This window comes from Rhea americana, unplaced genomic scaffold (assembly GCF_003343005.1).
Source record: "Rhea americana isolate MKP2758 unplaced genomic scaffold, rheAme1 scaffold_165, whole genome shotgun sequence".
In the NCBI taxonomy this organism is placed as follows: Eukaryota; Metazoa; Chordata; class Aves; order Rheiformes; family Rheidae; genus Rhea; species Rhea americana.
The window spans coordinates 1606171-1620328 of record NW_028185761.1 but is presented as its reverse complement, the minus strand read 5'-3'; the positions used below and the strand labels follow the sequence as shown (position 1 = coordinate 1620328).

Sequence of the window (14158 nt, the reverse complement as noted above, 5' to 3'; positions counted from 1 at the left end):
AGCTGGGAAGCAGTTGAGTGGGGTGGAGATGACTCTGCAGAGCTCTGTCTTGAACAGTAACTATAGAAATAAATGTTCACTGCTTRTGGCCACAGGGCAGGGGCAATGGTGCACCCATATAGCTGATCAGGCAGCAGTTTTAAACCAAACCRKAGTAAGCAATTTATTTTTAACATGYGCTATGCAAGTGGTTGCCCCAGGGTATTGTGAAGACCAAAAGCATAAGCAGGTTCAAAGAAGCATAAATGACTCATGTGCCTGTTAGCAGCTATTAAACCCAGCAGTCCAGCTGCAGCTTCCAGCTTGGGAAGTCCCTAGCAGCTCTTTGCTGAACATACTGTGCTCCAGGATCTGCTCCTAGCTGTGGTCGGAGGATGCTTTTGGTGAGGAGGGSATCTGATTTGAGCCACATGGCAGTTCTTATGGATTCTTCATTGTTAAATTGCTGTTTTCTGCAGCCTGTGAAGGGCTGCATTTAGTTGATAGTATTTGCTTTAATCCCTTTCATCTCTCTCACCGATTGGTGATGGATGGTTATGAATTTGACTGCCTTCAGGAACATACARTTTGTGTGTTTAAAAATAAAAAAGCCATTGGGGAGAGGGTAAAGCTCCTGATATCCCCTAGTACAGAGTAATTTGTAACTGGGTGCTGTTATTGCTGTTCCCTAGTGAAAGATACTGGAAAGCTGAAAGAAGAGAAATGAAAGTCATGTTGGCTGCATTTATATTATTCAGATAAAAAAGCTGAGGATTAGTCTCTGGGCAGTGAGCCCAAATGGCTTGGGGCAGCCAACTTTGATGTCATTTAACTCTTTCTGCCCCTCTAAAACTGCCCTCATGTATAAGAGCTCAGCAGCGCAGCTGAGTTAGTTCTAGTGTCTGGGAACCTTCCTAACCCTTTAAATTTAGCTAGGAGAGTTGCAGTCTTGAAGTCTGGGAAGTGGTGCTGATGTGACCATGCCCTAGGCCTATGCGGGCGCCTGCCCTAAGAAGGAGCTCTCTCAGATCAGCCTAACCCTTAATGTGGTGCAGTGTTCAGGAGCTTGGCAAAGTTCAAACTGGAAAATGAGAAGTCAGGCTGCAATGTGAACCGAAGATGAGATGTGAGAGTGAAGGCTGGTTCCTTGTCCCGTTGGCTCCTAGAGCAAAGCGATGTCTTTTCAGCTGGAGCACTAGAACAAATGTTGAGCTCAATGCAGGTAGTGACAATAGATGAAACTAGGCTTTTTCCTCATAAGCCTCTCTTGTTTTCTCCATTTTCTCCTTCCAGAGGCCTATTTCTGCTCTAGATGCTTCTCTGATGCCTTAATCTATTTGATTCTCTTGCTTCAATCTCTTTTCCAGGTTGCTATYGATTACCTTTCGCTTTTGTTAACCAGCTGGGATAGTGTCTTGACACACTCTGTGGTGAGGTGGAGCTGCAGATGATGGTGCATGGATAGATGTCCTGGACAGGATGTGTTTCCTTTTCTCAGAGCATGAGGTTGGCAGTGCAGACCACAATGTGATTAAGTCTGGTCACCACCTCCCTTGTTTCTCAGTTACTTTAGTTATCTGGTTTATCAGAAGCTCTAGCCTTTCTTCTTGGCTTTTCCACTCTTTTCTTTTTCTCTTCAGCTTAGCCACATCCCTTCTCCTTCCTTTTCCTTCCTCCTCCAGGCACACACTGTTCCTTCCAGTTGCATGCTCTGGAGTTAGCAGTACAGCCTATCATGATGGCTGCACTTTCCCTGCAGGTTTCTGAAGTTCCTGGACAGTTTCCATTTCCTGGAAGTTTCCATTTTCCATCTTTTTAATGCTTGTGCCTTTGCACTTAATGACTTYTGTGGGTCACCTGCCAAGGGCTGGGCGTTTTTAATGTGAAGAAGAGATTTTATAGCACTCTTAGTGGTGCACTTTTCAGTGTCTGCATCTACCCTGGGGAGGAGATCCAGGGTACCTGGAGGGGAAGGGATGAGAGGGTGGGCTGCTGTCTCTGCACAAAGCATCCTTCCTCCAGCRCTGTCTGGCAGATCCCTCGTTCAAATGCTCACATGTCCTTATGCAGCCCTCTGGGATGCTTAATACCCTAGTTTCACAGAAGATGACCACCAATCTGGGTTGTAGCTCTCACATGGGGACAGGCACTTTGGGGCACAGTGGCATCTCATGGGGAGATCCAGGGCCAAGTGCAGTGTAGTCTGGCTCTAGTAATCTTCTCAGTAGGAGGCTGCGCATGGGCAACAGGTAGAGCTGCACCCTAGAAAACCTTCTCATTGCAGTCACTTTGTGTATTTACAGCATCTTGTTAGCTTTGCCCTCTGTAGCTGCAGCCCCCTGCCTGAAGCTGAGGATGGGCTTTGAACATATCAGTAGCACCGTGCACTGTTGTTGCAAAGAAGACAGCCTTGCATGCTCACTGAAGGGTTCCTCATGTTCCCCCRTGCTCAGGAAACCTGCTTGTTGTGCTCTATGGGGCAGGGTCAGCACTGTGCTGCTGTTTGGCCTGGTGGCCCTGCTCCCAGTGATCTCTACACAGAGAAAAATCAGGTCTGAGGCCACCCTGCGTGGCCAGACACCCCAAGCTCCACGTGTGCCTGGCTACGGCGGAAGCCCTGGCTAGTGCTGCCTGGCAGTGCTGATGCCGTCCCAGCGGAAGATCCTAAGAACAAATCCTTCCTCCGTCCCATTGCACAGGCTGGGAAACCACAGGCTCTTTCTAGGTTGCTGGTGATTCATATGCAAATGGTGGGAGCAAGTAGGATGCCAGCTTGTGCCCAGTGCCTGGGTGATGGGACACTGAGCCAGTCAGCAAATGTGGCTGTGGTGCCTCAGCAGAGGGATGGTTTCACTGGGTTGACAACACACAGAGTTTGGTTATTACTGATATTTCCCTGCTGCCTATCATGAAATCATAGAGGTTGTTCAAACCAATGCTGAGTAAGAGAGGGAAGGTGGTCTGTGTCACACTAYGGTCACACTATGGTTTTATAGTTTTTGACAGCCTTCAGGACAGCGGTTACTTTGTGGAGCAAATAGCAGCTTCCCAAGGGCTTCTTTGATTCCTGCTACCAGCATTTAAAAATCCAGCCAACTGTTGGGATGGGGTTGCAGAAGAGAGTGTGGAAAACCACATGGGGCAAATCTCTTCTCCTGTTCTCGTCTTCCTCATGGACCTAATTACCACATGTTAACGAGAGGCTTAGCCGCTCTTCCCTGTTCCAATCCATTCCTGCTCCGGRTGCCTTTCTGCTCAAAAAGCCATATTTTATTTATCCTCTTTAGTGTGGTTTTCAGAAAGCCGGAGACTCTATCAAATGAATCGTTCCACCTGGACTCCAGTTTGCTCTCCAGATGGCTCAGTCCTCTTAAGCTGCCCTGGTGTGATATATTTTTTTTTCCTAAGCCGCTATGGGTTTTCCCTGCGTCCTGGCTCCTCCCTGGCTGGCTGTTATTGACAGCTGCATGGCTAATGCCCTGTAGCTCTCCAGCATGTCATTCAGGAGAAACAAAAGCAGATTTCTCCCCCACCTCTCTGGCAGTGWGGATAAAGGGGATGCTTTTGTGCTTCCTGAAGCACTGCTGGAGAAGAGCTGAGCATGCCTTAGGGCTGCAACCTGCCTCCGTGCAGAGCCCCAACACGAATGTGAACTCTCCTCCGAGAGGGAAGCTGAAGCTTTTCWAGGTCTCGCCTGGAGGACGTGACCTGCTGGCCAGGTAACATTTGACTTTTCGCGCTAGCATTTGTGGAAGCATAGCCAGAAAAATAAAGCCATCGCTGTGGGACTCRGATGGAGAGGGTGATCCAGAGAGGGGATGACCCGTGGTGAAGAAAACCCAGTTCCTCCTCAGCCTCAGTATCGCTTGCCCTGTGGGTAGACAGGAGGGCTGCGAGCTGTGCAGAGGTGTCTGGCTTACTCCAGGAAGGGTGGCAGGGGGGTCTTTTTGTATGGAGGTCAGCCCCAACTGTTTTTTCCCAGCACCAAGCCTTGCGGAGCTGCGAGTGACCCTGACGGCTTGGAAATGCGAGCAGATCAGGGAGAGAAGTGTGGACAGAGACGTATTTGTCTTTGTCAGAGATGCGTGAGCCTGCAAACTGCAGAGCTTGCCGTACTCTGTGCGGAAGGCATCTCTAGAGACATGTCTTTGTTGTAACTTCTCTAAATCACTTCAGCCTGGCTAAGAGCTGCATAGACCCGAGGCCTGTCAGTGGCGTTTGGGGTGGCTGGAGTTTCACCCACCCCTCCAGGGTTTCTTAGATATTTATGTAGTGGTGGTCATGCTGCTTTAACTTCTCTTCAAGTCTCTGCAGCACCCCTGTGACAGAGGCAGAGCTGCTTTCCCTACTGCTGAGGGATTTTTGGAGACACAAAGGAAATGGTGACACTTCCTTGGGGTGTAGGGGTGGGAAAAGGATCCCAAGGACCAGACCTGASTGTCCTACACCCAGCTATCCCAGTAAGGTGCAGCTAGGATGTGTCCTCTGGAGTATGGGAGAATCTGAGCACTTCTGGAGGTTTGAGCCCCAAAGAGTCCCCAAACTAGGCTCTTTGCTGTTACTAAGCCTTGGAAAAGCAACCTAAAACTTGCACAATGAAAGCTGGAGCCGTAATCAGGCATCTCTGTCCACTCCCAAGCCTGGAGTCCTCTGTCGGACACCCCTACTGACACCACCCTCTCCAAGAGCGGTGCTGGGTATCTGCCCTGCTTTAACACATAGTTGGTGGCATCGCTGTGCCCCACTTATTTCAAGTCCAGATGGGAGTGCAGCTGGSTAGGTGATCAGGGATCCACGCGCAATCCTCTACTTCCATCCCCCATGGGGAGCTGGGTCTGTGCACTGGTGATGGACCAGACCCAGCTTTTGGGCAGAACTGGAGGAAATGGGGCAGAGCAGAAGTACTGGGGGGAATCTAGGACTGTGAAAGCAGCTGCAGAGGATTTAGAAATCATAGTTTGGAGTCTCTGGCTCACTTGCCATCGTCAGATGGTCGKTTTTTGTTGCTATTTCAATGCCGTGATACTCCTCTGATTTTCAGACCCCCCCCCACCCCAGCGGGGAGAGGTCTTTTCCCCCAGGGATAAGCAACATAGGGGCTCCCGGCTACTCTTCCCAGGTTGTGCTGCTTGCCTCCTTGACCCATCTGAGCAGTGATCACCTGTTTGGATGTACAACCGTTTACAGCCTCCAGGCTGAGCATGTGACTTTTAAACTCACMTGGAGAACAAATCTAGCAGAAAGGTATACACAGGCAGGCATCACCCTTGCCTTTGGGCAGCTAATTTCRTAAGTACCTTTGGCAAATCTCAGTCTCACATGCTTACCTCTGGATTTTTCACTGGAATAAGACTTCTGGGGAACTATGGTGGATACAAAAAGTCAAAATTCTGCATTGTTCATGGCTGGGMTGTACTATGGAGCTTCAGTGTCTGGCAGAGTGGATAAATCAGCCAACAAAAGTGGCAAAATGTCAGCAAAAAAAGGAAAGGGTAATGAGGTGTTAGTTAGAGGGTCTGATTTGGTTTCCGTCTCTGACAACAACCTTTCTATGTGACCTTAGGAAACAGTCACATATCCTCTGTGCTGTCAGTGCAGTCACWCTTTCCACTTGCAGCTTTCCACTACATAGTGGAAAACCCGACTGTCCATTTGGACAGGGTAARCTGGGTTTATACATCCCACTTCTCTCATAATGGTGTTGGCCCTGAGCTGATCCTGGAAACCTAGTAGCTTGATGTGTTTACATCTAAGCTCAGGATCCTTGCTGGGTTGAGTGGACCCTTGCGGAGCTGACCTAGGAGTTCCCATGACACACCTGGTTTTCAAGGTAACATTCTCCTCAGTCATGATTACCGTATATCCCCTCCTGTCCTTCAGTGGCAGAAGCAGTGTCCATTGATTGCAGGTGAAGTAGACAAAGGTACCAGCAGGGTATCATGAAGTACAGCATAGGCTGGGCAGGGCAACTGCCTAAGGAGAAAATATCTCCTAAAATAAGAAGAGGTTGGTCTAATGGGATGGAACTGGGTGGGAAATATCCTGGTACACATCACTGTGCTGTGTGGTTTGGAGGAAATGTTTCATTGCTGAGGATGAGCTGTGGGTCAGGATGAAGGGGCAGAGTTTGGTTATACTTTGCCTGGAAGCTGTACTTCCTCRTGGAACTGAGGCACATCACAAACCCATGATGGATATTGTAGTTAAGTATTTTAATAAGCATACTGTTCTTCTCTTGTCTCCTTCAATCCTTCTCGATCAGGATGCATCGACTGATGAAAGAAGAATCAAGTTACAGAACAAGCAGCCTGGAAAATGCATCTCGGGACTCAAGCAAAGAAAAGCTGCACATGAAGCTCTGCAGTGGGTCCTGCCAYGCTGAGCAAATCCTCCAGACACTAAACTCCTACCGGCAAAGTGGCATCTTTACAGATGTGGTGCTGTTGATTGACGGACAAGAATTCCCCTGTCATCGGGCCACTTTGTCAGCCAACAGCACATATTTCCGGGCCATGTTTGGTAGCAATCTCAAGGAAGGCCACCAGGATATCATCAGCATCCAGAAGATTTCTGCTTCAACCATGTCTCTCCTTCTCGACTATATGTAYGGGGGGAATATCATCATTCAAGAGGACAATGTTGAAGACATCCTGGAACTATCTGACTTGCTGCAGATCTCCAAGCTCCGAGATGCTTGTGTCACCTTCCTTGAAGGTCAGCTTCACCCATGCAATTGCCTGGGCATCATGAAGTTTGCCGATTCATTCTCTATCACTTCCCTGACAGAGAAGAGCAAGAGGTTCATGCTGGAGTGTTTTGTGGAGGTGTCATGTCATGAAGAGTTCCTGGAGATGGGGGTGAAGGAGTTGGTTGAATATCTTTCCAGTGAGCAGCTGGTGGTCCCCAAGGAGGAAGTGGTCTTYGAAGCAGTGATGCGCTGGGTACGGCATGATATACCTGTTCGGAAGGGAGCRTTGAAGGAACTCCTTGAGCATGTGCGTCTGCCCCTACTTGATCCCACGTACTTCCTGGAGAAGGTGGAAATGGATGGACTCATCCAGGACTCAAAGGAGTGCATTCCTCTACTGCATGAGGCACGCAAGTACTACATCCTTGGGAATGAGGTCAGCTCTTTGCGATCAAGGCCCAGAAGGTAAAAGCCAGCACCTTCTTCCCTAGACCTGTATGACCTATGTTCAGGAGGGGAGGGTTCCTGGGTTTTTCTAGGTTTTTCTGGCTTAAGATTTTCTTTCACATTTCTTTGGAAACCTTTTGCTTTAGCAGTATGTTAATATGAGGAACCTAGCTTTACAGCAAGACTGAATGAGATACTTTGGCCTCTGGTACTGTAGTGACTCTGGCTCAGAATCAGAGGAACCCTACTTTTCCTGTGCTTTTRCAATTCTACTTAGAGTGCAGGGAGATTTCTTTACAACAGCAGTCATGCTACTGGAGATCACCTGAGGCTTAGAGTGCTATAAAGAGGAAGCAAACAATCTTGCACTTTTGAAATCTGTGTTTTGATGTGAATTTTTTTCCAAAAGTTAATTTATGACAGAAAAAGGCAATAGTGGTGATTTTTTGAAGCATTTTTTTTACCTTTTTCAAACTAAAGAGTGGATAAAAAATGGATAAAAAAAAAGAGTGGATAAAAGCCATTTACATTTTAAATTAAAACGTAAAGGAAGAGGTCRTGTTTCTGCTATTTTCTTTTCATCCTGGACAGAAAGGAATGGTAGTAGTTGGCTATAAGGGCAGATAGATGAGAATGCACCCAGATCTGCAGTCTCACAGTGATCAGCTTAGGTGAATGTGGTTTTCCAACTCCTCAAGTCAGYTCTGGTCATAAAGCAGCATAGAAGCTTTTTTTGTAACATGAGCACAAGCTGATGAGTCATGCTAGACCTCAGCTCCCCACAGAGCCAAATTAGGTGTCCCTGGGGTATGTTCTTGCAACCAGGAGTGCTAAAGTCACCATGAAGAAGCACCAGGAAGTRTGGTGACATTGACGCTTGTCACCTYAGCTCAAAGCCAACCTGTTATTTTTGGTCTGGCTCYTGTAAAGCTGTTCAGGTGCCTGCCCTGAGCCCTAACTTGTGGAAAGGCTCACATGAGTATGACCTGTCATGAAGTGACTCTACTGCTCTGACTCAAATAGTACTGGAAACCCTGCTCTCATAGCTTTCATAAGGCCACCAGCACAGGCCTTACTCAAGTTGCTTCACTTGTTTCACTTGTGACCTCCCTAYTTCCCAAATGGAGGCATTGGAGATGGTTGGCTTGGCTTAAAGGGCTCTTGTGAAGTTTACATTAATGCGTGCAAAACTTTTTTGTTAGCAAGGTGTGCTCTGGACATGCTGCGGTGGGTGTGCAATGATGCCATCTAAATGCAYGTCCAAGCCGTGGGCAGGCAGGCATATTTGTAGCTCTTTACTTCTGGCTGAATTCACCAATGGACTGAGCAGTGGGCTCAGACCTGATTTCCGTTCCCAGCTCTGCCACTGGTCTACTCTTATTCTGCCTCTTTTGGTGTTTCCCTCAATATCCCTAGTCTGTCTCCTCCTGGCCATCAGTACAGTGCCTAGCTGACAAGCATTGCCGCGAGGAATTAAAGTTCAGGGGTCTTGTGCTCTCCTGCCCTTTGGCTCAAGGMATCCAGATATTTTGACCTCTCAGTGAAGTGGCCTTGACAGAACACTGAAGGTTGCCTCAAAACACTTCAGAAGTCCCACCCTGGTATTTAGGACATTATTCTGGCGGGGGGGGAAGAGGTGATGTGAATCCTCTCCAGCCAAGGTGAGGCTTGAAGCAGGGTCTTCTCTGCACTGAATACCACAACAGGCCATTATATAAAGAACTGCTCAATAAAAGGATCTGTGGTGACCAGCTCAAGCAGGTAGACAGCTAAAATTCATGGGAGTAAGTGCCACCCTTGGTGGTCACGTTTCACCTCTGTCCTTTTATAGCTTTGGCCGTAATTGAAYTGTCTCAGGCTGTACAAACTATGGCAGGGCCCAGGACTGGCCCACAGTCTTTCAAATCCTCTTTCACTCTCCTCCTTCCTCTCTCCTTCCCTCCTGCAGAGTTGTTCCTCTCTCACCACCGACTAGCTAGCAGGATATTCCTTTCCCTGCTGGCTGTCTCATCTGCTTGCTGCTATTACGGCTGGAGAGAGTGAGCTTTCCTGGAAACACTTCTCTCTCCAGGCAGGGAGCTTGTCACARGCTCTCTGCCAGGAATGGCTTTCCACGCTTGTGGCTACGCCTTGAGGATTAGGCTTGATTGTGCAGATAGAGGGAGGGCAGTGGCAGGAGCCAGTCTCACGAAGGGTTTTTAAAGGTGCCTCTCCTTCCGTGTGCAGGTTAGACCCCTTCCCACACAAGCTGAGACATGTCTTCGGTTTGCGCATGCAGCCAGGAGAGAAAGTGCAGGGGTGAAAAGACTTGCCTAGAAAATCAGTAGTATATGCAGGAAAGAAGCCTACTCTATCCACTGGACGGTGCTGCCAGGATCCTAGATGGGCAGGAGGGGCAGCAGGAAGGAGTGACCTGGCCTGTGGACTTATTCATGCCTGTCTTGGTCCAGGTTCATGGAGATGGCAGAAGTTATCGTCATTATTGGRGGCTGCGATAAGAAAGGCCTTCTGAAGCTGCCCTTCACGGACCTCTATCATCCGAAGAGCAGGCAGTGGACAGCCCTCTCTAGCGTGCCTGGCTATACCAAGTCAGAGTTTGCTGCCTGCACGCTGAAAAATGATGTGTACATATCAGGTGAGATGCCATGGGCCAGCTGGTCCCTCCTCGGTTAGGAAGAGGAGCAGTGAGGCYTCACTTGGACAACCATGCCTCAGGTTTGTTCACTGAGGCTTTATTCATGCGCACCCCAGCTGGCAGCAAAGTAACTTCTTGATGAAGCTTATTCTTACGTGATTTAAATTTGGATGTTCCAAGGAACAACTTGACTTTTGTGGGAGGATGGAACTGTTGATAATATTTCTCTCCTGCTTCTCTGGGCATCTGTTAAGTGTTTGTCTCTGGAATGAGCTGGATTTGGTGCATGCAGCCAGATAGGGTTTAACAATGGGTTAACAGATAGGGTTTAACCACCCTCCTTTAACAATGAGGTTTCCTACCTGCTGCTCATTTAAAATGTCCATCAGATGCATCCAGAGTACGGGTGGGAGAAGTGCAGTAAGTGCCTTGAAGTCCAGAGGACATCTCCCTTGGGAAGCTGATTTTACACAACCACAGCCCTGTGGGGAGGAACATTATAAAAAAAACCCCTAAAACAGGATTACAGTGAGCAAGTTCTGCTTAGCCAGCTTTTTTAAGGGCACAGACAATCTTCAGGCTTCGTTACATWGAAATAAGAGCACAGACACCTGGCTATCAATAGCCAAAGGAATTGTGCACAAGCTTTCTTATTCACACYGAAAGTGTGTGCGTATGTCTGATAACCAAACCATCTAGCTAGAGGCTACTGTAGAATATAACATTCATTTTGAAGAAGGAAGGTACTGTGGGGTCCTAGAATTCCTAGCGTTCTAGCTGGCTTCCCAACAGCCATATTCTGGTCTACATTGTTCCATTTCATGGAGAAACTATGGATTATTGTAGTGCAGTGAGGTGACGCGACTGTCCTTGGGATCCCATTAGCCCTCCATCCCTCTGATTTTCAGGAGGACACATCAGCAGCAATGAGGTTTGGGTGCTGAGCTCCCAGTTGAACGTCTGGATCAAAGTTGCGTGTCTGCAGAAAGGCCGATGGAGGCACAAAATGGCAGCGCTTCAGGGCAAGGTAGGMACTGGCCTTATTTTTTGGAAGAAGTCATGGAGCACTGTCTTCCACGTCTCCCACTGCCCGGTATAATACAACGTTGTCACTGTTTGTCTTCTGGGTCATTTAGAGATGATTTTGATGGGGGAGCTACTGCAACATAATTAAGATGTCACTGTTTTCAGTTAAGTTTGTGTTGTCACCTGAAGTAGCCACAGATGAAATCTGAAACTCGTAACAATAAGACCTACCATGGGATGGTGCCAGACTTCTGCAGACGACTATATGTAAAGTCTTTGGGTGAAAACTATGCAGTGTGAGGCATTTGAACCTGATGTATCTAGCCGCTGATTCAAGAAGAAGGTTTTACTTTGACATGGTGTCTTTCTTTCTGGACATGTCCTAAGCTCATCCCATATACTCTGTGACAGCATAGCCAATTAGGTGAGTCCGTGAGTTTCTAATTAGCTTACTTTGCTCCTTTTGTGGCAGATCTATGCTGTGGGAGGGTTTGATGGTTTTTACCGTCTCTCCAGCGTGGAGTGCTATGACACCTTCTCCAACAGCTGGTCGACCTTGGCCCCGCTGCCTCAAGCCGTGAGCTCAGCGGCCGTGGTCTCCTGTCTCAACAAACTATACGTGCTGGGTGGTGCTGTGGATGACAGTGCAAACACAGACAAGGTATTGTTGACACAAGGGTATGAGAAACAAGACYGAGACATGCAGAATAAGCCTTTAGCTAGCCCAAGAGTGGGAGTTATCAGCTTGATGTAGTTCTATTTTTGGACATCGTGCTTTGATAAAGAGGATTCAAGGAAAGGCCAGAAATAAACATCAAAAATGGACAGAGACCAAGAAAACTTGGTCTACTAGGTGATGCAGAGAGAAATGGGGTTGCCTAAGCTAAAAGGAAGTGAGCACAAGTTTTCAAAAAAAAAAAAAAAAAAGCTGCTGCATGAAAGGAAGGAGTTGCATGTTTTTCACATCGTCTGGGATTAGGGTAAGTCATAGATTTAAATGGAAGCTGGTAAGACCAGAGAAGGTAAAAGAGAGGTCTCAGGAGTTCATTGTACCTTAGGCATAGTTTCAGTAGAGTCAGTTGTGCGTGGTCACTGGGTGCTGAAGCTCCCATTTGACGTTCTGTCCCTGTGCACTTTCAATGCTAGTGAGCAGCAATTTCATCCAACCATGGAGATGAGAGAAATTTATATTCCAATAGATGTGTTTCTCCTCTCAGGTCCAGTGTTATGATCCAGAGGAGAACAAGTGGACACTCTTGTCCCCTACACCTTTTTACCAGCGGTGCATCAGTGCYGTGTGCTTGGACAACATCATTTATGTTGTAGGTGGACTCCTCAGTAAAATCTTCAGCTATGATCCAAGAAAAGACAGCTGGCGAGATGTGGCCACCCTCCCTGGACCGCTGGTAAGGAAATTTTTTTAGAAAGAAGCTCTGAGCTTTTTCTGTCTGCCAACGGCTAGAAACAGCAAAGGTCACATTGCCAGCTGGGGGCATTTCACCTACTTAAACTCTTGCTGGAAGAGTAAGGTAGTAGCATCTCATATCATTGCAAACTGGAGGAAAAAAATGATGCTCAAGGATCATGATGAAGTAGTTCCCCAAATACCCACAATTCCTAAGAACTGCACTCCGCTTTCCCTACCTACCTTCCCTCTCTTTTGCTAGACAGGTGAGACAGGCCAATTGCAATGACTTGCTCCCCTGCTCAGCCCCACTGCGTAAAGCTAGAGGGCTGTTCCTAAACTCTTGGGCTTTCCTTTTCTTTTCCAGGAGAGCTGTGGCCTGACRGTGTGTGGAGGGAAGATTTACATCCTGGGTGGCCGAGACGAGAACGGGGAGGGCACAGACAAAGCGTTCACTTTCGACCCAGCAACAGGGAGCGTGGAGCAGCAGCCTCCACTGCAGCGTTGCACCAGTTATCACGGCTGTGTGACCATCCTGCAACGCATGAACAGATGACCGYGGGGCTTCTACTGCATCTGCCTCCCAGCCAGAGCCTACCGTTGAGACAGTGGCCACCCAGTGTGTGGATGGACAGCCCACCTTCTTTCCTGTGGTATTCCCCTCTACAAGGAAGAATAGTAGCCACTGAAGATGTGCTCCAGGCAGGCCCTAACCAACCTGTTTTGTTTTTACAGACACCAACACTTTTGATGTTGACCTGCGTGCGAGGAGGGGCTGTGCGGGCTGTGTCAAAGTTGCACTACAGACCTTGCTACAGTAGGATCCAAGTGTCATTGCAGCCCCCGAAACTGCTGAACTGGATCTTTACTTAGGTTTTCCTGGCTGTAGATTATGGTTTTCTGTTATGGTGGAAACAAAGGCTCGCTGTCCTACAAGGACATGTATTCTGCCGGTCTCTGACTTCTGAGGCTGATACAGTCACAGTTACAGAATCCAGTTCTTYAATTAAAACTATCAGATATTTGTGCATTTAGCTCTATAGAGCCCTTTGTCAAACCATGGCACTGACCTRGATGGTGGTTGACATCCATGAACTGTTAGTCCCACTGACAGTGGAAGACTGAGGCTGAGATTTCAAAGTTGATATTCCAAGAAAATTTCTGTGCTAAATTCCTAAACGCCTGGTTAAATAGTCCATGTTCTGACTCAGTTTTGCACATGTAGTATAAAATTTCCTTCTATCCCCCTATAGCACAGAGTGCTGTCTCTTTTCACATGTATTTTGTGGTTGGACTATTGTCTTACTGAGTCTTTGGCATTAAGAGGAAAAGTGAATTGTGTAGCCAAGAATTTCTTCTTTGGAGAGCGTAAGTAGTGGAATATTAATGTGTAGAAGTTAGCCATCACTTAGATAGCAACAATGACATGAAGAACTGAAGCATGGTAGCCAYGGAATTGCATCTGGCTTAGTGTGGCTCCAGAGCATGCTGGCAATTAGGAAAATGATATTTAACACACTGAATACAGAGTCTCTGACAGATCAAATATCTACSCTGCTGTCAGAACAGTTATTGGCACAGCTTTCACCTGTGTCAGCTCTGACTTTTCCACACAGTTTCTAGGCATAGTTTGGGAGCTGTCATGGTCCAGCATGTTCTCCAGGTGCAGCTGGGGGTAGCCCATTTGGAGAGTGAATTTGATAGCACAGACTGCGTTGTTCCAGGTCAGGTGGCCTCAGAGTTTAGAAAGAATCCTGAGACCATCTGGTTTGGCAGAACAACCATAACTTTTGATGTCAGTGTCTTTAGTCCAGGACTAGAATTGGTAATTTGATGGGTCCATGTAAATGTCCATGTTGATCATTTATGAACTTGGTTACTGCCAAATGCAGAGTGGGTCTCTTAAACTCCCATTAYTTGTATATTGTGGGGTGCACACCTCTAACAGCATGCTGCTGGCTGGCTGCTGTTCCCTCTG

The 14158-nt window shown here is 47.6% G+C and overlaps 1 protein-coding gene across 1 annotated transcript; it reads left to right on the top strand.

Annotated features, from left to right (window-relative positions):
- The first annotated feature begins 3453 nt into the window (after window positions 1-3453).
- On the top strand, window positions 3454-12736 carry KLHL35 (kelch like family member 35). The gene is made up of 7 exons (XM_085300524.1): window positions 3454-3698; window positions 6242-7132; window positions 9565-9749; window positions 10658-10776; window positions 11248-11436; window positions 11993-12181; window positions 12548-12736. Exons 1-7 carry the CDS (start codon window positions 3454-3456, stop codon window positions 12734-12736), a joined length of 2007 nt encoding a protein of 668 aa, XP_085156650.1.
- The last annotated feature ends 1422 nt before the right edge of the window (window positions 12737-14158 follow it).